The sequence below is a fragment of the Musa acuminata genome, chromosome BXJ1-6 (assembly GCF_036884655.1).
Source record: "Musa acuminata AAA Group cultivar baxijiao chromosome BXJ1-6, Cavendish_Baxijiao_AAA, whole genome shotgun sequence".
NCBI lineage: Eukaryota > Viridiplantae > Streptophyta > Magnoliopsida > Zingiberales > Musaceae > Musa > Musa acuminata.
In genome coordinates, this window is record NC_088332.1 from 2,278,689 (window position 1) to 2,305,518 (window position 26,830).

General features: G+C 35.7%; 1 protein-coding gene across 4 annotated transcripts in view; it reads right to left on the reverse strand.

The window, feature by feature from the left end:
- The window catches only part of LOC103986559 (pre-mRNA-splicing factor ATP-dependent RNA helicase DEAH7), a 30,797-nt gene extending 4,234 nt beyond the window's left edge, over positions 1 to 26,563 (reverse strand). Inside the window, exons 1-22 of one of the 4 annotated variants that reach the window (XM_065185862.1) lie at positions 26,292 to 26,563; positions 24,052 to 24,232; positions 23,786 to 23,956; positions 23,538 to 23,698; positions 19,830 to 19,927; positions 19,468 to 19,576; positions 19,168 to 19,265; positions 18,806 to 18,914; positions 18,506 to 18,603; positions 18,144 to 18,252; positions 15,985 to 16,162; positions 12,110 to 12,159; positions 10,219 to 10,399; positions 9,953 to 10,132; positions 9,704 to 9,828; positions 6,110 to 6,207; positions 5,748 to 5,856; positions 3,624 to 3,801; positions 1,793 to 2,022; positions 1,532 to 1,711; positions 270 to 341; positions 8 to 184 (exon numbers count right to left, since the gene is read on the reverse strand). In XM_065185862.1, the coding sequence (XP_065041934.1) occupies positions 8 to 184; positions 270 to 341; positions 1,532 to 1,711; positions 1,793 to 2,022; positions 3,624 to 3,801; positions 5,748 to 5,856; positions 6,110 to 6,207; positions 9,704 to 9,828; positions 9,953 to 10,132; positions 10,219 to 10,399; positions 12,110 to 12,159; positions 15,985 to 16,162; positions 18,144 to 18,252; positions 18,506 to 18,603; positions 18,806 to 18,914; positions 19,168 to 19,265; positions 19,468 to 19,576; positions 19,830 to 19,927; positions 23,538 to 23,698; positions 23,786 to 23,956; positions 24,052 to 24,232; positions 26,292 to 26,330 (2,931 nt within the window). In that variant the 5' untranslated portion in view covers positions 26,331 to 26,563. Of the gene's footprint in view, positions 1 to 7; positions 185 to 269; positions 342 to 1,531; positions 1,712 to 1,792; positions 2,023 to 3,623; positions 3,802 to 5,747; positions 5,857 to 6,109; positions 6,208 to 9,703; positions 9,829 to 9,952; positions 10,133 to 10,218; positions 10,400 to 12,109; positions 12,160 to 15,984; positions 16,163 to 18,143; positions 18,253 to 18,505; positions 18,604 to 18,805; positions 18,915 to 19,167; positions 19,266 to 19,467; positions 19,577 to 19,829; positions 19,928 to 23,537; positions 23,699 to 23,785; positions 23,966 to 24,051; positions 24,233 to 26,291 lie in introns of all 4 variants that reach the window. The other 3 variants (XM_065185863.1, XM_065185864.1, XM_065185861.1) reach the window with 3 other exon arrangements.
- Between the last annotated feature and the right edge of the window lie 267 nt (positions 26,564 to 26,830).

The window sequence follows — 26,830 nt, forward strand, 5'->3', positions numbered from 1 at the left end:
AAAAAACCTTTATTATAGTATTTGGACCAGTGACATCTTCAAATCTTATGGCATAACCAACTTTATCACCCAACTCTGTTTCCATCTCCTCGCTGACTCGTTTAGCAACACTCATGGCAGCCACACGTCTTGGTTGTGTACAACCAATAATACTACCATTTGTATATCCATCTTCATGAAGATACTGTCAGGTAGCTTTATCATCAGCATAACAATAAACGGCTTATATGTTGAATAAAATCAAAGAGAGTATTGGAAGTGGGTGTTACCTGTGTCAATTGAGTTGTCTTCCCAGAACCAGTCTCTCCAACTACAACTATTACCTGATTTTCACGAACAACCTAATGTAGAGCAAGCAGAAGAATTAAGCACAGTGATAAAAAATTGCATAGGAAATCATGAACATATCAAAAACAACAATGATATCGCCAACACGAGGAAAATTTTTAATGGTGTTACAACTAACATGTAATGTCTCAAATTTAATAATACATAGCACAGTTACTAAGGATATCAAATGTACTGGGCCATGCTACAAGTGCAGGGTATCTTAGCCTCATTCATGATATGTGTAATATGGGAGTAGTTGAATTGTTATTTGGGAATCACTCATTTAAATAACTGGTGGTCCTAGAAATCAACTATGCATCTAACAACAATGCTAGAAAATATTTTAAAAACTGGTCTGATATTGATTTTGGTAATCTACGGGACCGGTACAGTACCATTTTGTCAATGGACTTATACCTTTGGTATCCTTGTATAAAATAAAAAATTAATTTCATGTGTACCATTATAAAGCTAAACATTTTAATGAGAAACAAAGAACGAGAGGAAGAATGGGAGAGAAACTGAGAGAAAGGTGTGAGGGAAAATAAGAAAGTGAGAGAAAAGGGAGAGAAGCTAGAACAGAGAAGGGAAAGACAATTTGTGACAGAAACAAAGGGTTGTTGAGCACCATTGCAGTCGAATGTTGTCAGTAGCTGACAGAGAAAGGATTACAAAAGAGGCAGGGAAAGGGCAAGAATGTGAAATCGGTATTCAACTTCAGCGGTGCAACGCAATGGTGAGTAGTAGTTTGAGTGAAGAGGGAGAAAAGACAGAGGGGAGAGAGAGAGAGAGAGAGAGAGAGAGAGAGATCAAATGAGAAGTGTGTTAGGAATCATAGAGATAGCATGTGTTGAGTTAGTAGGTCACACTCCGTCCGTGTTTATCGCAGGAACAGAATGAGAAAAGACAAATAGAGTGTAAGGAGAGGGAAAAGCATTTGCATGGCTGCTTTGAATACTGATAGCAAAGAGCAGCAATCTAGGTTCGGATGGATGACTATGGTTGTGAGAGGTGGCGAGGGGGATGAGAGTTGTTAACTTTTGGTGTTAACTTGTTTTCCTAGGAAAGCCTTAATCATTAATTTCATTCAACATATAACAGAAAACACAAAATAAGATATGACGTTTAAAGAGAACCAAACAAAGCATGCATTACAGAGTGCAAAGTGAATATGTTGACCAATACGTTTATAGATATTGACCTTCAACAGTTCCTCACGAACAGAATATATTGGAAGATACTGCCTTTGTTGTGAAATGGACTTCGACTTGGCGAATTCACTTACTGCTTCACCTTTCTCTTTCATATGCCTTGCAAACTTGGCTTCCTCTTTAAAATCCACTTCGCCTTCTTCTCCTACCACTGCAGTATCTGCATCAATCTGATATTTGAGGCAGAGAAAGTTGAGTTATTCAAAGGAGATGGACAAGAAAATTAATCAGCTAAGATCACAAATACTAACCTGCTCAGCTGTCTTCTGGACCCCTAGAATGTCACCAAGTTTTGATCCTGCCAGCTCCCAAAACCGTTGGCGTGACTTATTCATACTCTGCTTTTCATGAATTTCCCTAACCAGAGCAGAACCTTTACGAGCAATTATGGCCATATCTGATGTGGGATCTTTAATAGGCATTACAGGTTCAGCCTGTTTTGTGAATACCACCCTACCATCCAGGAAAGGGGGCTTTGTATCTGCAAAAAGTTGGAACAGGTGCTCAGTAACTTCAGCCACTTGGTAATACAATTCATTAGGACCAAACAACACACATATCAGTATAACCATGTTTTGCCAGAACATGTCAATTAACACACATATCAGTATGTGCACGGTGGAAGTTGTGAGCAAAAAGCACAAGCAGCCTTTTGCAAAAATAGAACTTCAGTCTAGAGGATTCATCACTAAGAGTTTTTTTTTCTTTTTTTTTTTTACTTCATCAAAGATAAGTTAGGATTCCTCCAAACAAACATGGTATTTAAATAAAATTTGACTCACTCAAAACAGTGGAAACAAACAACATCTCTCTGAAAGACCAGCATTTTTTCATGACGCATGGATATTTATCATAGATGATGGAATATCAGATAAGTCTAACGCAGGACAATTTCTATTATTCAAGTCTTTTATCTTTTTTATCAATGATGGCCCTTCAGGATCTCTCAAGAAACTGCTTATATTTACAAGACTTCCCAGTAGACTTCTTAAACAAAAGGGTAGCTTGCTTCTGGCATAGGTATTGTATACTATAAAGAATGCAAATGACATTCAAAATATCTTAGAAACAAGTGACATTTCTCTTCCATAAGCTCTCAAACAGCTAGTTACGTTTATTACAGAAACAAATTGCACATTTCACAACATAAATCCTTTTGGAAACATAGTAAGGAATTGAAATTCTTAAAACACAAATAGTGAATGTTAATCATTAGCACGTTAATTCTCACAATTGTAACCCAACTCTTTCCGAGTATTAATTAGCACAAGAAGCATCAACCTTAGGTTTCTGTAACAAAATGTATAGTGCATTGCACATCCGCATAATTTACAATAGAACTGAAGATGTTAACAAAATGTGAAATTGTAATAAAAAATGAGGAAGAACAATTTGAGCCCAAAGCCAAATTGCACTTAGTCAGGTCTCCATTGAGTCTTACAGATATTTTCTGGTCAAATTTGAGAAATGATTTTTTTCTATTTTCTAGGTATTACAAAATTATTTTCATTAAAATGTATAGAAATGATTTTTTACCATATTTGGATATATTTAGGTTATATTATGATTCTAATGTTATCCTTACTTTTTATATGATATGCAATACCAAATCTTGGTAAATAATCCTCCATTTTTTATAGATTTGGGTATCTTTAAATTAGATTAGGATTCTAATATTATCTTAATTTTTGGTAAGATATGTGATAACAAATCTTGGTACATAATCCTCAGGTTTGTTATGCCAAAATAATCACCAAAGTTGAACAGGAAAAATGTGCAATAATAGAAAAATATCGGACTTGATATATAAGAATTTTTTCTTTAATTTATGCAAAATCCTTTTGTAAGCACTAATATGAATCTGATTATAATGTGATTACCGTAGACACCTCACTAGAACTTGTGAACCAAAATCTATAGCATGAACAACAAACATCATCCTAAGAGTTCATTATCAACTTCATATTCCTCCTTCATGACAGAATAGGACACCGAGGTACTCACAGGAACATAGCATCAATGGTAATGATAAAGACATTACAGAGTAATACTGTAGAACAATTAGATCTAACTTCAGCATACCATGAACTAAAAGGATGACTTTGCGCTCATCCTCATCCTCAAAGTCAATCTGCACCTCTGTTCCTCTAACAGCCCCCGATCTCAATAGCTGTCGGTCTTCCCACTGAGCATTATCAGCAGTCAATTGTGATAACTTCTTACTTTCGGCAAGGGTCATCAATGTTCCATCCTTACGAGTCTGCAGCATTACACATATATAAGAAAAAAAGTGGTATATGTAAATGAATTTATTTTTTCTACTATGACTTGCAATAATATTAGTACAATCTCCAAGTTGTACCAAGGATAAAGATCCAGCAGGTGATAATGACTTTGGGTTAACAAAGTCTAGATAAGTCAGGAATCTAATAAGCCAAGCTTTCCAACCGCTAAAGACAAATTTAATTAACTAGCCTTACCTCTTGAATACATCCAATATATTTCAGATGATGTTCCATACATGATAACTTAACAGGCTACATATCAAACTTTCCAGAGGTGCCATTCACTATTTTATTTATTCTGTCTAGACATTCATTTCAAAAGCCTTAAGCTGCTCCTACCATTTCAAATATTCTTCTCGGCTACTCAACATCGTGGCAGACAAAACATGCTGCTCTTATAAATAATTTTCTTTTAATCTGAAGGGTAACTGCTGGTTCACAAAAACATGTTCATATCAAGCCTAATACTAATGTCCTGCATCATGAGAGAGTACATGTCTTGTACAAGATGGGTCATACGACCACCGCAATATCAAAATCAGAAACATGAAACTGCATGGGGAGCATTCTAGAACCTTCCACTTCATATCAGTAATATCAAAATCCAAAAAAGCTTCAGTCAAATTATTATGAGTGAAGCAAGCACAGATGTAAGAGGTGTATAAAACAGAGCGAATGTGAACAAGGTAAAAGGCCAGATCAGAAACAAGATGAATCTTATAAGCAGGGAAAAAGGATGACCATGTCATACTTTAGGGAAAACTTATATATTAATTTCATAACTCGATACAACATACATTTCTCCTAAGTAGTATAATAAAAATTAAATCTCGATATAGATCAGAAAGACAATAAAGATTACAATTGACTGCTTGTATTTCTTATTTTCTTCTTTCTCCCAAGCCATAATCTTTAATACTGTCATATCAAAGGCTGATATGATGTATTATTGCTACATCCATCAAGTATAAGTTTGATGCTTATTTTGGATAACAATTAATTAGTTACACATACCAAAAGCTGCACTTCAAATATTTCACCAGAAACCAAGGTTAGAATCCTAAAATAACTAAAATAGTCTCAATCCCTTTTCACAACAAATACTAATAAATTAAAAATGAAAATTCTGAAAGACAGAAAAAAAATAACTTGATACAATTAATTAGGACCCAACCTCATCCATAGACTAAATCTAAATTTACCTGGACTTGAGATAGACTTGAACTCAAATGCACTTTCAACAAAAAAGCCAACCATAAGGCTACTATACCAGGTCGTGAAGGAGAGCCAAGTAAAACAATTGCTTTTTAACTTGTAACAAATGCAACTCCAATGTGACCAACAAACTTCATCATGAAAATACAACAGGTAATGACCTTCATCAAGGAAAATAAAAATCATTTAACCTCCCAAGCAAAAAGAAAAGTAAACCCATTGAACCTTTCGACAAAAAGCAGATCAATAGACGACTAAACCAGGTCCCAGAGGAGAGCCAAGTAAAAAAAATTTGCTTGTTAAACTCATGACAAATTGCAAATCCAATGTGACCAACAAACTCCACAGTGAAAATGCAAAAGGTAATCTTTCTCAGAAAAAAACCATTTAAACCATCCAAGCAAAAATAAAAGAAAAACCTGGCTTCATTTTGTGAAGTTTATAATTGCATTAGTGGTATTAACTGAAGATCCAAAATGCAAGTATCACCATGCTACCCAGGAGTATGTGCTACTAGCCTCACTTTTACCAAAACTAATTGGCTGAACTCACATTGAAGTACTTCCAACAAAAATCATTTGTGCTTCTAATTGCAAGCTAACATGAAGAGATATAAATTTATAGAGCAAAAATAATATGGAAGCTTATATTGCTAAAACTACATTATTTCGGTATCAGGAATGGAAGAGGCAATGATATATTATACCAGTTTCTTTGCCAGTGATGCTTCTTTCTTTTTATAAGAAGCATCATCCCCACCAAACAATGACGAGCTATCACCATCAAACATTGTGTTATGTTCATCTCTGTCGTACCTACAAAAAAAACATCAAGGGACTTAGAGCGCAATTGATACTTTCATGACATACCATTCATTAAGCCCCAAAGGATTATGTACAAGAAGCAATACGTCAAAATTATAGAAAATAAAAGGTGCTCAATCCTTGTTTTCAGTAAAAATCTTAGAAAAGATAAGTTGATTAAATTGAATGTCGGAGTAACATTTTCAAGACAAGTTTATAACACTTTGATTTCAGTCAAAAGAAAGGTTCATAAACAAGCACCTACCATGCTCGGTCAGCATTGTAATCCATCTCTTGGCGCATTTCCTCTGTGATCTCATAAGGCTTAAATGTGGTTAAGGTGCTTTCAGCTGCTTCATTTTCCTGGTATGGCAGATAAACCAATGAACAAACAAGCGCAGATAAGCCTTTGAATTCATTAAAAAATAACTAAGAATCAAAGAATACTAAAAACAAAGCACATAGGAGAATGAAGCAGAAGCTAGAAGGTCATAATAATGAAGACAAATGGTATGGTTTTCTCACCATGTATAAATGAGGCTACATTAACTTAATAAATAATGATATGGCAACCAAAAATGGACAATATTCCCTTGGGAGTAATTAGGCATGAATTAGTAACAGAGCCAGTGAAATGCATAGCAAACAACATTACCAGATTTCAACTTGGTATCGCTGAACCTATTAGACGATGCAACAATCAAGTATTTAACGCTAAAATCTGCGATGCCAAGCTGGTTGACATGTCCCTTTCACAAAGAATTATATAAAAATATGGTAACAATGTTCGTCTCAAGGCACAGCTTTAACTTAGTTGCTAATCGTCTGAAGCTTGTTGCCTTGTACAGGAGTCATGAAAAGAAAAATAACCATGGGGGTGTTATTTGTTCAAAATTCTTTTCTCGAAAGGTTTTTTATGGTAAGCCATTTTCTTTTTATTGGAAAACCTTTCTTGTGCCTAAACGGAACCAAAGGATGTGACTTGTAACAGCATGTTGTCAGGATGGCAACAGCACAATGCAAGTTAAAACATCATGCCAACAAGTTGACAGTATGCAACTAATAGAACCACAAAATCCATTATACATATCCACCCACAAGCTATATTTATCCGAACACCTAACCAGGATACGAAGAATCTATTCCACCAACCTCATAGTACAGATTCATCTCCAAGGTATCATTGTTGCATAAAAACCATTCATGTCATGCCATAACTAGCCACCGAATAAGAAAAATTTTGAAAGGGAAATGTATATCTCACTGGATTATCCTAGTTGTAATTACTGACCAATAAAGCATGCAGCAATAGATCTAGCATATCTTAAAACCGCATGGTTGGTCAGTGCTCTATAGTGTTTTTCTTCAGGTGGCTCAAAGGTGTTTTGTATTAATTACAACAATGTTCCTTGATGAAATAAATCTGACACACGATCTCAATTCTCAATTGCTTTTCATGAAATTAACAGCCTGGTGAGACCCACCTGGTGAAACTATGATGCGTGGCATTTGCTTATACTAGAACAGGCGAAGTGGAGATCTGCAACACAAATAAATTGGAACTCAATCAAGAACCAACCATTTGTTCCAGCAGAGAGGGAGTCGCAATGTTCCAACGGAGTAGTCATGATGCCCCTTTTAGTTTCTGATATCTACTTTAGATGGTTCTTTTTGTTGCATAACACCACCATTCTGTTCTTTCCAAATTGACAATTTGGCAAACAGCTAGAAAATGATGCAAGAGAACCCACTGGATGATTTTAAGAAAACTAAAGACTTATAACAGATTCCTATATATTAAAGACCTATTTCAGAAGAAAGTCCTCATAACGTATTTGCGCTACTCATTTGCAATAATCATATTCATTCCTCTAAATCGCATGTGCTCTTCTAATGCATGCAACTCTTTCTACCAGATAATTCTGAAGCTTTATATCAAAACATAGGTCATAAATCAGAATCAGTATGTGGATCAGTCAATTGCAAAAACATAGCATTGGTTGGACCAGTCATATAAGAGAAATCAGAATCGAGAAACAAAAAAATCTCTAAATTTCAAATTTTATAAAATAAGGAAAATGAGAGGAATTAGAAAAAATAGACCAAAGACATCATAAAAATAATGTTGCATATCATATATTAATTTGTAATGAAGTTACTCTAAATTACTATATTTCATAAGAAAATACAGCATGACAAATAACAAATTAGCTGATGCATCTTATTTATAGTTAATATATGAATATAATATCCAAAGAAACACAAAGTGCCGTGTGTTATATTATTCATTACCTTTAAATTACTGATAAATCCTGAAGGGGTTTTGTTTTCCTAAAAACTGAAAATGTTTTGCAAATATAAATTTTATTAAACAAGTTAATAAAGAAAATAATATAAATAGAAAATGTTGAAAATGTTGAAACAATATTGCAAAAACTAAAAATAAAAAATTAATATTTAAAAGTTTTATATCATTTTAAAATATTTAAAAGATATGTTAAAAATTATTCCAGCAATACTATGTAAAAATAAAAAATAAATTAAAATCAAAATAAGATTGAAATCTTTGTAGCAATTAATTACTACTAAATTCTTTAAATGTGAATTGGCACTTTGTAACGCTTAACTTCAGAAAATGCAATATAACATACAACAATTACTATTATACTCACTGTTGTTAACAGGTCCAGTTAAATTATGTCATCATCATAACGATAGTAGTAGGTAACATGTAGACACTGGAGTCTAATCCATTCTCTGTGGAATATAAACAGCATGTTGAATCTGGTCTAAATCCAAAAATCCAATCAATAATCCAAGATACAAAAATTTAAGTGAGATTCCTAAATCTGTCAGTCTTTCCAGTTTTGGGGCCCAAAAGGGAGGGGCACTCTTTCTCCTCCCTCTATTGCGCTAAGTCTGCCTCCCTCTTTCTTGTCTTGTATTCCTCTGCAAAATTTCTTCTTCTAGGTGCCCTCTCTTCCCTCACAATCTCCCCTCCCTTTTCCCTCTCTTCTTCCTCGTCTCAGTTATATTCTCTCATTCTCTCGGTCAAATGGCAAGATTCCAAGACTTAATGGGTTGGGATGTGCTAGGATAAACCAATAATGGAAATGTCTGATCCCAGTCAATTTATCTAAATACCCAATTTCTCGGAATAAATCAGATCACCCTCAGCCAATATTGATCCAATTATCCAACTATCCTACAACACAAAACCTAGTCCTGCTCCTAATTTGTAAGACATTATGTAATCTGCACAATTACATACAATAAAGATTGACACAAAACGTAGTTAATTGCATCATGAATAAGAGTCTCTACTGTTTATAGTGCATGAACCAAGCTACAAGAACAAAAGACATTCATCTGGACATCACAGTCAATATAAGACTGCCCTCAGGTCTATAAGGTTATACAATCATCAAATAACAAAACTAACCACATACAAATTGGAATTCAGAGATAAATATGCATACAGAGCAAACTAATGCAAGGAAATAGCTGGCATCTCATTCGTCAAAATTCAAGTTAGTCTCTTCCATTTATATTAATCATAGTCTAGAGCTTAATGGCCATGGTTAAACAAGCAACTAGAGACAAGAAGCATTTATCATGATTGGCCGGATTAATATTAAAAGCTTGATTGAGGTGCTACTTCTAGCTTTAAATGTTTTGGGCATTTATCAATATGTGCAACTCTACCTTAATTTCCCAAAGTTCTGTTTTTGATGCTAATATATTCTAGGAAAAAAAACCCATCATACAGGCACATGCAAAACTGAGAACACAATGCCAGGAACCATATAGCACTGTACTTATTAGAATTAAATAGAAAATAGAAACCCTATACAGGTACCTCTGAATCAGCTGCAACAGTAAAATGTAGCCGATGTTTTCCACTCTGAGACGAATCAGATCTTTTTGAGGAGCCTGTGGCACGTATTGGTGTTGGAGAGGGAGCTACACTATCCCATGGAGAACCTGTAGTCCCAATGGTCATTTTTATCATCAAAGCTTCTAGTGATAGTACAAATAAAGGTAAAAGAAAGAGATTTTCAAGTAAATGATATAATAACTAAAATCTGACTTATTTTGTCATACTTGCCTGCAGGACGAGGTGTATTACCGCCCAGCCACGGGGACACAAGCCATGCATCAGGTGAGGCACCTGCCAACATTGGAGAGGGTGAAGGTCGATATCTGTGAGACACAGAATAGTTGTCCCTAGAACCTCGACGTGGAGTATCTTCCCATTCCCACCTCCCGTCATCCCAGCCTGACCTAGCTGGGAATTATAGGTCTCATTAGCTCAAATAAAAAAACCATGTAGACAACTGAATAAACCACATTCAATCAAAAGATCAAACTTACAAGGAGTGTTTGAAGTCTGTTCGTGCCGACTCCTCTTCCTGCTATAATCCGTAGTATATCTGGATCTCCCGTGTTCATCTCTTCTGCCATATTCAACACTGCGATACCTTTGTTTCTCACTCCTCTCGTAATTATCTGAACTGCGAGAATGAATGCTCCTAGAGCTTCTAGACGAAGAGACCTTTCGAACATATTAAGATAGTGCATGTTAATATATACTAAAAATAGAACAGATCATCACAATATACCAAAGCTTATTTCATTTTTAACATCAAATAATCATTAATCAACAATTTGATTAGAAAATGTTAGTTACATGGTGATGACGATAAAGACGATATTTATCTGAGTTACCTTTGGAATTTTGGTCCTAGAGACTTAGTAATTTGTAATATCTAATCATCTCATTCTCTTCTGCTTTTCTAATATAACGAGATATAAAATATGTGCAGAAAAATGAAAAAAGAACAGTAAAGTGGTACAAATGATGCTCCCAATCACTGATCTTCACTACAAAAGCACTTAAAGAAACTCAACCCAACCAGCATCTTGTTAATAAGGTCTATCATAGACCACCCATCGTCTTTGCAGACTTACTAGCCCACGAGGAATTACTTGCTTACGGTGGGCCTCGAATGGTGTAGATCCCAAAAGGCACCTTTGAGAGAGGAGCAGCCTTCAGCTTTGTCCTAGGCATTGGCTCTCCAACTCTTCAACTAATATGGAACTAAATGTGGCCTCATCACAGCTACAGATACTGTGGCCCGCAAAGATATGTCGGCTCTACGGTAAACCTTGCACAATTTTGACCTTTTAAGGTGGACCCCAAAGGAGATCTCCGAGAGCAGGTGGCTTTTGGCTCTCTTTATTAGGCATTCTTGCCAACTCGACTAGATGTGGCTCATCACTTGCAAAATAGAACATTATATAATTCTTAAGAAGGTTGAAGGCTTGAGGCTATATTTCTACACAAGAGATATAGTTGATATAACATGGTTAAACAGAACTATGCAAGTATAATATTTAGGATGGCCATCCATGCTTACTTAAGCGCACATCAAAAAGAACATAAAAAACTAACAATTTGCATTTACCCATTTTGATATGCACAGAATTCATATAAGCCGGCATGATAAGATTTTGGTGCTAACATGCACACCCTAAACCCAAAAAAATACCTAGTTTTAACAGCGAGCACGGTAACAACTTTTTTCTACGAAGATAGATTAGGCCTGCTACTTATTTCTAGTATGACATGATATATGCCTGAACCAGCAAAGGAAATGCATGGCAAGACATTGTACCATACCAACCAGACAACAAGCAATTCCTTCATACTTTCTTCCGTCATCGAGTCCCAATCTTAGCATACATACTGTTCTCACTTTCCAGCCACCACATACATGTCGCTAATCTCGGCTTTGGTTTTAGTAAAAATGCATTATTCCTAAACAAAAACCAACTGAAACAAACTCTATAGAAGCAAACCAATACAAGTAAAGAACTACATGCACATGATCCCCAAAAGAATATTCTCGAAAAAGCTGCATACAATTTTGATCTTACATAGTATCATTTAAACCAACATTATCATGTTGTTCTACTTTATTCAGCCCCAAGAGCCTCCACACTTCCTGACCACATCCACGGTCTAGCAGGATAACAAACTCTATTTTTCCAAGATAGTGGTTGTTGAGTTTATATCGATAACCTTTTTCACTTCCTACATTGATCAAATGGTGCACATGCAAATGCAAATGAAGTTGTCTAGTCAGAAGTATACCGATAAAAAACACAAGATCATAGGAGAATGTATGTTAAACCATGAAAAGAAATGGACTGGATAATTAATAACAGTTTAATAAAAGCTGAATATTAATTTAAAGCTCACCTCCATAATAGTTCTTCCACACGCTACTTGTGATGTGAAACGGATACTATCTGCATATAATTATGATACAATAGCATTCAATTAGAAAGCAGAAAGAACCATAAATGTTAAGTAACAACAAATTATCAAAAAATAAATAAATTTTCAAACGAGTAAAGAGAAATATTCTATATTCTTATGAATGACCCCTTCAAACAAATCCAACCAAGTGTTTTTTTTCCTCAAAATCACTCAAGAACAAAAGATGATATCATAAAAACTTAACCCTCTCAAAATCTCCATGCATCACGATAGTTCGTCTGAGGGGTATTTTCGTAATTTGGACAAAGGATAGAACCGAAATTTCTCAAATTTCGAAGGGTAAAACTGTCTTTTGCCCAGAAAACCCTAACCCTCTCCCCTTCTGTGTTGCCGGCGGCGGCCACTGCAGGGGCCGGGGGGCGGGGGGCGGGGGCGGCGCCGCCCCTGCAGGTGGGCGCCACCGCGGGCGCGGCACCCGCAGGAGCCGCTGCCTCGCGGCGCCTCTGCCCACGGGCGGCGCCGCACCAGCTGGCCAGCGCCGCCCGCTAGGGCTGCGCCCGCGCGCAGGTGGCCGCCGTGCCTGCCTGCACGCAGATGGCAGCGCTGCCCCGTAAGCTTAGAAAAAGTACTAGCCCCGTATGCTTACTTCTTTCTTGATTTCTTCTTTGATTGAGCGCGGTTCTGCAGGGGCGATCTAAGGCCTCTTTCTTCTTGTAGGTGCCTTTCGCAGCAGTCCGTCGTTTCTTGAGAATCGGACGTTGCTCGCTCAAAGATCCTATTCCAATCATAAGCCGCTGCAACAGTAATGAAGCCTACACCGCGGAGCGTAGCTTCCGGCCTTCCTTTAAGCCTATAAATAAGGGCAGCAGTTTACTCATCTCTTTTGAGTCTTGTCGGTTCTGTGTCGATTGTGGCGGAAGGTTCGCCGAAACATAAAATAAATATTTTAAAATAAATCTATCGTACGAATAATCTGACTCGTACGAATAGTCTTGAAAAATCTTTAAGGCGAAATCACATGTGTAACGAAAGAATAAAAAATAAAATCATTAATTCCTCATATGTTTTTTCGTTATCGTGCGATTGATGCGTAAAAATTCGTAAAATTTAAAATTAATATATAATAGATAGATCTTTAGGAGAGGGTGAAGGAGGGTCAAGCGCCCTCCTCTCTAGGAGTGATTCACACAGCAAAATTGCGACACTCCTCAAAACTCAAAACTAAATAGAAGTCCCTATCAAACCCTAATGAATCCTCCCCTATTGAGTATTGGATCTGCATCCAATTACCCAAACCTTTTTAGATTAGTATATCTATATATTTAATAATCTATCATAGGCTTTTATTAGATCTCATCCATAGGATCCAATAATTCATGGGCTTATTGGATATCCAATAAGATAGATGCTCCCTCTAGGTCCAATATCGAGCTGGTCGTGAGTCATACCTATCAGAACTCCTTCTAGCTTAATGAATTATTATTTCCATAATAATTCATTCGACTCATCGACTATGGATATACTAGACCACTATGCCGCAGTCCCCAGACAATACAGAAGAATCCAATTCATTGGACCTGATCACGTGATCTACACGTATAAATAATGCAATTTTGAGTACAGTCAACTAACTAGATGTGTGTAAAAATGATCAAACATCCATCATCTTATTGACACCGACGGTCACCAAACTCTGAATCGACGCTTCCGATTCACATGGAGCATTGGAAAATGATCCTCACTCGACATCTTATTAATTCCACGATGGCTGGTGACGTCTTATTAATTCCACGGTGGCTGGTGACGTCTTATTAATTCCACGGTGGCTGGTGCAGAAGGTCCGAAGACCTGATGGTACGGTTACCCTCCTCCAATTGCAGATTAAGAGGACGAAAAATATACTAAAACCGTGAAAAGTGGTTCAATACCCATTTATCTAACTATCATATTCTGTTAACAGATACCAACTGCCAGTAGACTCCTTGTCGTAAGCTTACTCTCTCCGACTCGTCCAAAAACTCTTTAGCCTATCCATTGGTATTCATTTTCAACCACTCGCTCGTAGGTCATAGATGATGTCAGCCAATTACATTGAATGCTTGTTAGATGATTCTTCATGTCTAAGCTGGCTACACCACTTAGAGTTATTTTCTTATTAGACTATCATCATCATAAGATGTTTTATTACGATCGATTCGATTATATCACAAATACTAACCTGCTCAGTTGTCTTCTGGACCCCTAGAATGTCACCAAGTTTTGATCCTGCCAGCTCCCAAAACCGTTGGCGTGACTTATTCATACTCTGCTTTTCATGAATTTCCCTAACCAGAGCAGAACCTTTACGAGCAATTATGGCCATATCTGATGTGGGATCTTTAATAGGCATTACAGGTTCAGCCTGTTTTGTGAATACCACCCTACCATCCAGGAAAGGGGGCTTTGTATCTGCAAAAAGTTGGAACAGGTGCTCAGTAACTTCAGCCACTTGGTAATACAATTCATAAGGACCAAACAAGCACCATCTTTGTTGCAACTTCATATTGTCATGCCTATCAACTAGAACAGTAAGATAAGGGTAACATAAAATGGGTGAAAATGGCAAACTGTCTAACCATGTTTTGCCAGAACATGTCAATTAACACACATATCAGTATGTGCACAGAGGAAGTTTTGAGCAAAAAGCACAAGCAACCTTTTGCAAAAATAGAACTTCAGTCTAGAGGATTCATCACTAAGAGTTTTTTTTTTTACTTCATCAAAGATAAGTTAGGATTCCTCCAAACAAACTTGGTATTTATATAAAATTTGACTCACTCAAAACAGTGGAAACAAAAAACATCTCTCTGAAAGACCAGCATTTTTTCATGACGCATGGATATTTATCATAGATGATGGAATATCAGATAAGTCTAACGCAGGACAATTTCTATTATTCAAGTCTTTTATCTTGTCTATCAATGATGGCCCTTCAGGATCTCTCAAGAAACTGCTTGTATTTACAACACTTCCCAGTAGACTTCTTAAACAAAAGGGTAGCTTGCTTCTGGCATAGGTATTGTATACTTTAAAGAATGCAAATGACATTCAAAATATCTTAGAAACAAGTGAGACTTCTCTTATATAAGCTCTCAAACAGCTAGTTACGTTTATCACAGAAACAAATTGCACATTTCACCACATAAATCCTTTTGGAAATTTATTTATCTTACAGATATTTGCTGGTCAAATTTGAGAAATGATTTTTTTCTATTTTCTAGGTATTACAAAATTATTTTCATTAAAATGTATAGAAATGATTTTTTTACCATATTTCGATATATTTAGGTTATATTATGATTATAATGTTATCCTTACTTTTTATAAGATATGCGATACCAAATCTTGGTAAATAATCCTCTTTTTTTAATAGATTTGGGTATCTTTAAATTAGATTAGGATTCTAATATTATCTTAATTTTTGGTAAGATATGTGATAACAAATCATGGTACATAATCCACAGGTTTGTTATGCCAAAATAATCACCACAGTTGAACAGGAAAAATGTGCAATAATAGAAAATTATCGGACTTGATATATAAGAAATTTTTCTTTAATTTATGCAAAATCCTTTTGTAAGCACAAATATGAGTCTGATTATAATGTGATTACCGTAGACACCGCACTAGAACTTGTGGCCCAAAATCTATAGCATGAACAACAAACATCATCCTAAGAGTTCATTATCAACTTCATATTCCTCCTTCATGACAGAATAGGACACCGAGGTACTCACTGGAACATAGCATCAATGGTAATGATAAAGACATTACAGAGTAATACTGTAGAACAATTAGATCTAACTTCAGCATACCATGAACTAAAAGGATGACTTTGCGCTCATCCTCATCCTCAAAGTCAATCTGCACCTCTGTTCCTCTAACAGCCCCCGATCTCAATAGCTGTCGGTCTTCCCACTGAGCATTATCAGCAGTCAATTGTGATAACTTCTTACTTTCGGCAAGGGTCATCAATGTTCCATCCTTACGAGTCTGCAGCATTACACATATATAAGAAAAAAAGTGGTATATGTAAATGAATTTATTTTTTCTACTATGACTTGCAATAATATTAGTACAATCTCCAAGTTGTACCAAGGATAAAGATCCAGCAGGTGATAATGACTTTGGGTTAACAAAGTCTAGATAAGTCAGGAATCTAATAAGCCAAGCTTTCCAACCGCTAAAGACAAATTTAATTAACTAGCCTTACCTCTTGAATACATCCAATATATTTCAGATGATGTTCCATACATGATAACTTAACAGGCTACATATCAAACTTTCCAGAGGTGCCATTCACTATTTTATTTATTCTGTCTAGACATTCATTTCAAAAGCCTTAAGCTGCTCCGACCAGTTCAAATATTCTTCTCGGCTACTCAACATTGTGGCAGACAAAACATAGCTGCGCTTATCAAAAATTTTCTTTTAATCTGAAGGGTAATTGCTGGTTCACAAAAACATGTTCATATCAAGCCTAATACTAATGTCCTGCATCATGAGAGAGTACATGTCTTGTACAAGATGGGTCATATGACCACCGCAACATCAAAATCAGAAACATGAAACTGCATGGAGAGCATTTTAGAACCTTCCACTTCATATCAGTAATATCAAAATCCAAAAAAGCTTCAGTCAAATTATTATGAGTGAAGCAAGCACAGATGTAATAGGTGTATAAAACAGAGCGAATGTGAACAAGGTAAAAGGCCAGATCAGAAACAAGATGAATCTTATAAGCAGGGAAATAGGATGATCATGTCATACTCTAGGGAAAACTTATATATTAATTTCATAACTCGATACAACATACCTTTCTCATAAGTAGTATAATAAAAATTAAATCTCGATATAGATCAGAAAGACAATAAAGATTACAATTGACTGCTTGTATTTCTTATTTTCTACTTTCTCCCAAGCCAGAATCTTTAATACTGTCATATCAAAGGCTGATATGATGTATTATTGCTACATCCATCAAGTATAAGTTTGATGCTTATTTTGGATATCAATTAATTAGTTACACATACCAAAAGCTGCACTTCAAATATTTCACCAGAAACCAAGGTTAGAATCCTAAAATAACTAAAATAGTCTCAATACCCTTTCACAACAAATACTAATAAATTAAAAATGAAAATTCTGAAAAACAGAAAAAAAAAATAACTTGACACAATTAATTAGGACCCAACATCGTCGATAGACTAAATCTAAATTTACCTGGACTTGAGATAGACTTGAACTCAAAGGCACTTTCAAAAAAAAAGCCAAACAAAAGGCTACTATACCAGGCCATGAAGGAGAGCCAAGTAAAACATTTGCTTTTAAATTGTAACAAATGCAACTCCAATGGGACCAACAAACTTCATCATGAAAATACAACAGGTAATGACCTTCATCAAGGAAAATAAAAATCATTTAACCTCCCAAGCAAAAAGAAAAAATGTAAACCCATTGAACCTTTCGACAAAAAACAGATCAAAAGACAACTAAACCAGGTCCCAAAGGAGAGCCAAGTAAAAATGTAAAAGGTAATCTTTCTCAGAAAAAAAAAAACCATTTAAACTCATGACAAATTGCAAATCCAATGTGACCAACAAACTCCATAGTGAAAATGTAAAAGGTAATCTTTCTCAGAAAAAAAAAAACCATTTAAACCATCCAAGCAAAAATAAAAGAAAAACCTGGCTTCATTTTGTGAAGTTTATAATTGCATTAGTGGTATTAACTGAAGATCCAAAATGCAAGTATCACCATGCTACCCAGGAGTATGTGCTACTAGCCTCACTTTTACCAAAACTAATTGGCTGAACTCACATTGAAGTACTTCCAACAAAAATCATTTGTGCTTCTAATTGCAAGCTAACATAAAGAGATATAAATATATAGAGCAAAAATAATATGGAAGCTTATATTGTTAAAACTACATTATTTCGGTATCAGGAAAGGAAGAGGCAATGATATATTATACCAGTTTCTTTGCCAGTGATGCTTCTTTCTTTTTATATGAAGCATCATCCCCACCAAACGATGACGAGCTATCACCATCAAACATTGTGTTATGTTCATCTCTGTCGTACCTACAAAAAAAACATCAAGGGACTTAGAGCGCAATTGATACTTTCATGACATACCATTCATTAAGCCCCAAAGGATTATGTACAAGAAGCAATACGTCAAATTTATAGAAAATAAAAGGTGCTCAATCCTTGTTTTCAGTAAAAATCTTAGAAAAGATAAGTTGGTTAAATTGAATGTCAGAGTAACATTTTCAAGACAAGTTTATAACACTTTGATTTCAGTCAAAAGAAAGGTTCATAAACAAGCAGCTACCATGCTCGGTCAGCATTGTAATCCATCTCTTGGCGCATTTCCTCTGTGATCTCATAAGGCTTAAATGTGGTTAAGGTGCTTTCAGCTGCTTCAATTTCCTGGTATGGCAGATAAACCAATGAACAAACAAGCGCAGATAAGCCTTTGAATTCATTAAAAAATAACTAAATCAAAGAATACTAAAAACAAAGCACATAGGAGAATGAAGAAGAAGCTAGAAGGTCATAATAATGGAAGCTTATATTGTTAAAACTACATTATTTCGGTATTAGGAAAGGAAGAGGCAATGATATATTATACCAGTTTCTTTGCCAGTGATGCTTCTTTCTTTTTATATGAAGCATCATCCCCACCAAACGATGACGAGCTATCACCATCAAACATTGTGTTATGTTCATCTCTGTCGTACCTACAAAAAAAACATCAAGGGACTTAGAGCACAATTGATACTTTCATGACATACCATTCATTAAGCCCCAAAGGATTATGTACAAGAAGCAATACGTCAAATTTATAGAAAATAAAAGGTGCTCAATCCTTGTTTTCAGTAAAAATCTTAGAAAAGATAAGTTGGTTAAATTGAATGTCAGAGTAACATTTTCAAGACAAGTTTATAACACTTTGATTTCAGTCAAAAGAAAGGTTCATAAACAAGCAGCTACCATGCTCGGTCAGCATTGTAATCCATCTCTTGGCGCATTTCCTCTGTGATCTCATAAGGCTTAAATGTGGTTAAGGTGCTTTCAGCTGCTTCAATTTCCTGGTATGGCAGATAAACCAATGAACAAACAAGCGCAGATAAGCCTTTGAATTCATTAAAAAGTAACTAAATCAAAGAATACTAAAAACAAAGCACATAGGAGAATGAAGCAGAAGCTAGAAGGTCATAATAATGGAAGCTTATATTGTTAAAACTACATTATTTCGGTATCAGGAAAGGAAGAGGCAATGATATATTATACCAGTTTCTTTGCCAGTGATGCTTCTTTCTTTTTATATGAAGCATCATCCCCACCAAACGATGACGAGCTATCACCATCAAACATTGTGTTATGTTCATCTCTGTCGTACCTACAAAAAAAACATCAAGGGACTTAGAGCGCAATTGATACTTTCATGACATACCATTCATTAAGCCCCAAAGGATTATGTACAAGAAGCAATACGTCAAATTTATAGAAAATAAAAGGTGATCAATCCTTGTTTTCAGTAAAAATCTTAGAAAAGATAAGTTGGTTAAATTGAATGTCAGAGTAACATTTTCAAGACAAGTTTATAACACTTTGATTTCAGTCAAAAGAAAGGTTCATAAACAAGCACCTACCATGCTCGGTCAGCATTGTAATCCATCTCTTGGCGCATTTCCTCTGTGATCTCATAAGGCTTAAATGTGGTTAAGGTGCTTTCAGCTGCTTCAATTTCCTGGTATGGCAGATAAACCAATGAACAAACAAGCGCAGATAAGCCTTTGAATTCATTAAAAAATAACTAAATCAAAGAATACTAAAAACAAAGCACATAGGAGAATGAAGCAGAAGCTAGAAGGTCATAATAATGAAGACAAATGGTATGGTTTTCTCACCATGTATAAATGAGGCTACATTAACTTAATAAATAATGATATGGCAACCAAAAATGGACAATATTCCCTTGGGAGTAATTAGGCATGAATTAGTAACAGAGCCAGTGAAATGCATAGCAAACAACATTACCAGATTTCAACATGGTATCGCTGAACCTATTAGACGATGCAACAATCAAGTATTTAACGCTAAAATCTGCGATGCCAAGCTGGTTGACATGTCCCTTTCACAAAGAATTATATAAAAATATGGTAACAATGTTCGTTTCAAGGCACAGCTTTAACTTAGTTGCTAATCGTCTGAAGCTTGTTGCCTTGTACAGGAGTCATGAAAAGAAAAATAACCATGGGGGTGTTATTTGTTCAAAATTCTTTTCTCGAAAGGTTTTTTATGGTAAGCCATTTTCTTTTTATTGGAAAACCTTTCTTGTGCCTAAACGGAACCAAAGGATGTGACTTGTAACAGCATGTTGTCAGGATGGCAACAGCACAATGCAAGTTAAAACATCATGCCAACAAGTTGACAGTATGCAACTAATAGAACCACAAAATCCATTATACATATCCACAACATATCCACCCACAAGCAATATTTATCCGAACACCTAACCAGGATACGAAGAATCTATTCCACCAACCTCATAGTACAGATTCATCTCCAAGGTATCATTGTTGCATAAAAACCATTCAAGTCATGCCATAACTAGCCACTGAATAAGAAAAACGTTTGAAAGGGAAACTTATATCTCACTGGATTATCCTAGTTGTAATTACTGACCAATAAAGCATGCAGCAGTAGATCTAGCATATCTTAAAACCGCATGGTTGGTCAGTGTTCTATAGTGTTTTTCTTCAGGTGGCTCAAAGGTGTTTTGTATTAATTACAACAATGTTCCTTGATGAAATAAATCTGATACACGATCTCAATTCTCAATTTCTTTTCATGAAATTAGCAGCCTGGTGAAACCCACCTGGTGAAACTATGACGCATGGCATTTGCTTATACTAGAACAGGCGAAGTGGAGATCTGCAACACAAATAAATTGGAACTCAATCAAGAACCAACCATTTGTTCCAGCAGAGAGGGAGTCGCAATGTTCCAACGGAGTAGTCATGATGCCCCTTTTAGTTTCTGATATCTACTTTAGATGGTTCTTTTTGTTGCATAACACCACCATTCTGTTCATTCCAAATTGACAATTTGGCAAACAGCTAGAAAATGATGCAAGAGATCCTACTGGATGATTTTAAGAAAACTAAAGACCTATAACAGATTCCTATATATTAAAGACCTATTTCAGAAGAAAGTCCTCATAACGTATTTGCGCTACTCATTTGCATGAAGGTTTTGATGTTGCAATAATCATATTCATTCCCCTAAATTGCATGTGCTCGTCTAATGCATGCCACTCTTTCTACCAGATAATTCTGAAGCTTTATGTCAAAACATAGGTCATAAATCAGAATCAGTATATGGATCAGTCAATTGCAAAAACATAGCATTGGTTGGACCAGTCATATAAGAGAAATCAGAATTGAGAAACAAAAAAATCTCTAAATTTCAAATTTTATAAAATAAGGAAAATGAGAGGAATTAGAAAAAATAGACCAAAGACATCATAAAAATAATGTTGCATATCATATATTAATTTGTAATGAAGTTACTCTAAATTACTATATTTCATATGAAAATACAGCATAAAAAATAACAAATTAGCTGATGCATCTTATTTATAGTTAATATATGAATATAATATCCCATGAAACACAATGTGCCGTGTGATATATTATTCATTACCTTTAAATTACTGATAAATCCTGAACGGGTTTTGTTTTCCTAAAAACTGAAAATGTTTTGCAAATATAAATTTTATTAAACAAGTTAATAAAGAAAATAATATAAATAGAAAAATATGAAAATGTTGAAACAATATTGCAAAAACTAAAAAAAAAAATTAATATTTAAAAGTATTATATCATTTTAAAATATTTAAAAGATATGTTAAAAATTATTCCAGCAATACTATGTAAAAATAAAAAAAATTAAAATCAAAATAAGATTGAAATCTTTGTAGCAATTAATTACTAAATTCTTTAAATGTGAATTGGCACTTTGTAACCCTTGACTTCAGAAAATGCAATATAACATACAACAATTACTATTATACTCACTGTTGTTAACAGGTCCAGTTAAATTATGTCATCATCATAACGATAGTAGTAGGTACCATGTAGACACTGGAGTCTAATCCATTCTCTGTGGAATGTAAACAGCATGTTGAATCTGGTCTAAATCCAAAAATCCAATCAATAATCCAAGATACAAAAATTTAAGTGAGATTCCTAAATCTGTCAGTCTTTCCAGTTTTGGGGCCCAAAAGGGAGGGGCACTCTTTCTCCTCCCTCTATTCCGCTAAGTCTGCCTCCCTCTTTCTTGTCTTCTATTCCTCTACAAAATTTCTTCTTCTAGGTGCCCTCTCTTCCCTCACAATCTCCCCTCCCTTTTCCCTCTCTTCTTCCTCGTCTCAGTTATATTCTCTCATTCTCTCATTCAGATGGCAAGATTCCAAGACTTAATGGGTTGGGATGTGCTAGGATTAACCAATAATGGAAATTTGTCTGATCCCAATCAATTTATCTAAATACCCAATTTCTCGGAATAAATCAGATCGCCCTCAGCCAATATTGATCCAATTATCCAACTATCCTACAACACAAAACCTAGTCCTGCTCCTAATTTGTAAGACATTAAGTAATCTGCACAATTACATACAATAAAGATTTGACACAAAACCTAGTTAATTGCATCATGAATAAGAGTCTCCATTGTTTATAGTGCATGAACCAAGTTACAAGAACAAAAGACATTCATCTGGACATCACAGTCAATATAAGACTGCCCTCAGGTTTACAAGGTCATTCGATCATCAAATAACAAAACTTACCACATACAAATTGGAATTCAGAGAAAAATATGCATACAGAGCAAACTAATGCAAGGAAGAAATAGCTGGCATCTCATGCATCAAAATTCAGTTAGTCTCTTCCATTTATATTAATCATAGTCTAGAGCTTAATGGCTATGGTTAAACACGCAACTAGAAACAAGAAGCATTTATCATGATTGGCCGGATTAATATTAAAAACTTGATTGAGGCGCTACTTCTAGCTTTAAATGTTTTGGGCATTTATCATGAAACTCAAGGCAGCTAACCATCTGTTTCTTTGTGCTGTATTGCATCATACAAGCGTTATCTTCCATTGACAGAATTCAAATGCAATATGTGCACCTCTACCTTAATTTCCCAAAGTTCTGTTTTTGATGCTAATATATTCTAGGAAAAAAAACCCATCATATAGGCACATGCAAAACTGAGAACACAATGTCAGGAACCATATAGCACGGTACTTATTAGAATTAAATAGAAAATAGAAAACCTAGACAGGTACCTCTGAATTAGCTGCAACAGTAAAACGTAGCCGATGTTTTCCACTCTGAGACGAATCAGATCTTTTTGAGGAGCCTGTGGCACGTATTGGTGTTGGAGAGGGAGCTACACTATCCCATGGAGAAACTGTAGTCCCAATGGTCATTTTTATCATCAAAGCTTCTAGTGATAGTACAAATAAAGGTAAAAGAAAAATATTTTCAAGTAAATGATATAATAACTAAAAACTGACTTATTTGTCATACTTGCCTGCAGAACGAGGTGTATTACCACCCAGCCACGGGGACACAAGCCGTGCATCAGGTGAGGCACCTGCCAACATTGGAGAGGGTGAAGGTCGATATCTGTGAGGCACAGAATAGTTGTCCCTAGAACCTCGACGTCGAGTATCTTCCCATTCCCACCTCCCGTCATCCCAGCCTGACCTCGCTGGGAATTATAGGTCTCATTAGCTCAAATAAAAAAACCATGTAGACAACTGAATAAACCACATTCAATCAAAACATCAAACTTACAAGGAGTGTTTGAAGTCTGTTCGTGCCGACTCCTCTTCCTGCTATAATCCGTAGTATATCTGGATATCCCGTGTTCATCTCTTCTGCCATATTCAACACTGCGATACCTTTGTTTCTCACTCCTCTCGTAATTATCTGAACTGCGAGAATGAATGCTCCTAGAGCTTCTAGACGAAGAGACCTTTCGAACATATTAAGATTGTGCATGTTAATATATACTAAAAATAGAACAGATCATCACAATATACCAAAGCTTATTTCATTTTTAACATCAAATAATCATTAATCAACAATTTGATTAGAAAATGTTAGTTACATGGTGATGACGATAAAGATGATATTTATCTGAGTTACCTTTGGAATTTTGGTCCTAGAGACTTAGTAATTTGTAATATCTAATCATCTCATTCTCTTCTGCTTTTCTAATATAACGAGATATAAAATATGTGTAGAAAAAAAAAAAAAAAAACAGTAAAGTGGTACAAATGATGCTCCCAATCACTGATCTTCACTACAAAAGCACTTGAAGAAACTCAACCCAACCAGCATCTTGTTAATAAGGTCTATCATAGACCACCCATCATCATTGCAGACTTGCTAGCCCACGAGGAATTACTTGCTTACGGTGGGCCTCGAATGGTGTAGATCCCAAAAGGCACATTTGAGAGAGGAGTAGCCTTCAGCTTTGTCCTAGGCATTGGCTCTCCAACTCTTCAACTAATATGGAACTAAATGTGGCCTCATCAGAGCTCTTAGTTGGGGAGTTAGGGCCTTTATCTAACTCTCAGTACTACTTGATGGAATCATTATTCTACAGATATAATATAACATAATATTCCATGAGCTACTGTAGTTTTACACTGGAAAAGAAAGATCGAGTGCATGTGACTCATGCCAATCTAAGGTTCACATGGATCAAAATGTGAATTGAACGCTGGCATCCAAGTTGCAAAGATAAATTTTGCAGTGGTCAATGCATGACTTGAACCTTGCACTCAAATTTGAAAGAATCAATCTTCTTATATTTTTTAAGCAATCATCAAAATTTAGCAAAAATGAAGAAATGCTCTAAAATGGTTTATTTTGATCGGGAAAAGGATGCATTTAATTTCAGAAGAATATTCAGATAGACTTTAGTAAAAGATGTTCAATAAATATCTAGATGTGATTATGGGACTTAGAGGTAATATTGTATGCATTAATTATGACCACACCCCACATTGATGAACCTCATTCCCTGGGTTTAGGCATAGTTTGTAAAGACATAGCAAGAGAGACAACTAAGTCCTGAACACTCTACCATCACACTACGAAAACAGTGGATTGTGCAACAAAACATGGGATCAGGTAGTGCTTTTGTGCCTCAAGACGAACATAACAAACTTCCAATGGAGAAGGATAGCAACTGGCTTGATTTGGCAAAGTGATGAAGGAAACCAGCTTGAATAAGAAGTTCAACGCATACTAGTAAAGGAAGATCAGTGATCCCATCTTCGAATGGCCAGTATGGATAAGAACTTGGCCTTTTAAAATAGAGGCGGCAACTGCTGTTAGGGAACAAAATTTTGCCATTCAAATGGTCTATAATTCGGGCACCATACAAACAGTCCATACGGATATATGATATAAACTATAAAGAGACCCTTATCACTCCTACTATAGAACCAAACATGCCCTTAAGCAAAAGGATGGCCAAGATGACACATTTACGGAAAAAAATCAACAGTTTCAAATACTACTAAAAAATAAACTAGTTGCACAAGAAATACTAACAATGGAAACATCAACTTCAGGTACCCTAAGATCACATGACAAGGATTCATGACAACAGTGGGCGTACCAAATTAGGTAGCTTACTAGAAATAATTTGTTTTCTGTAAGAAACCGACATGCATATGGTTCAGGAGACAAATGATACAAATATCTTTTGTCCTTGAGTAATTAACATGGATATAGTTCCAGCAACACAAGGACCAAAAGAAACTTCTTCCTGAAGTAATTGGCAGGCATATGGTTGCAGAAGAAAATGCTACAGCTTTAAAACATTTAGAACTCATAAACAATCAACCAATTGCAGTAAATAAAGAAACCATCGCATTTATCCAAGATCTAAAGTTTTTAACGGAACCACGTCTCTTAATCTTCCTGTCGGATGACATAGAAACCATATAAACAGTCTCACTTGACACTTCCAGCATCGGACTAAAGGTACCACCCAAAAGAATTAGAGAAATACGGACCTTGATCACAAAGTCCCACTCGTTAAGGCGGGGCTCCATCGGCGACGAATCGATGAGCGAGAAGTGGCTTATCGAGTGAGCCGAAGGCGCGATCAAGGGGCCCTGACCCTAAAATCTCTTCGCAGAGGATGAGAGCTAGAAACAAGGGAGAGGGGGACGGAGAGATCGAGGCGAGGAAGTATCCGAACGATGCAGGAAGGCGAAGGGAAAGGGGCAGGTGGGGTTTCGCAGCTTGTCGCAGAGAGCGCAGCGCGAGCCGCTCGGGAGATGGCAAGTATGCCTTTGTTTACCAGACTCGCTTTATGGAACGAGTTGGTTTCCTTGCCGAGAAGGGAGTCTGCCACCTGACAAACTCATGGAATCATAATAATCGACGAATTTATGCTATAAAATATTTTATCATATAACTGAATTTTAATGTTACTTTTTAAACAGAAATTTATTTAAAACAGAAATTTAGACATTATAAAATTTTTGGTTTAAAAAATTTTAGTTTAATTTATCTAAATTATAATATTAAATCTAAATTATACATATAA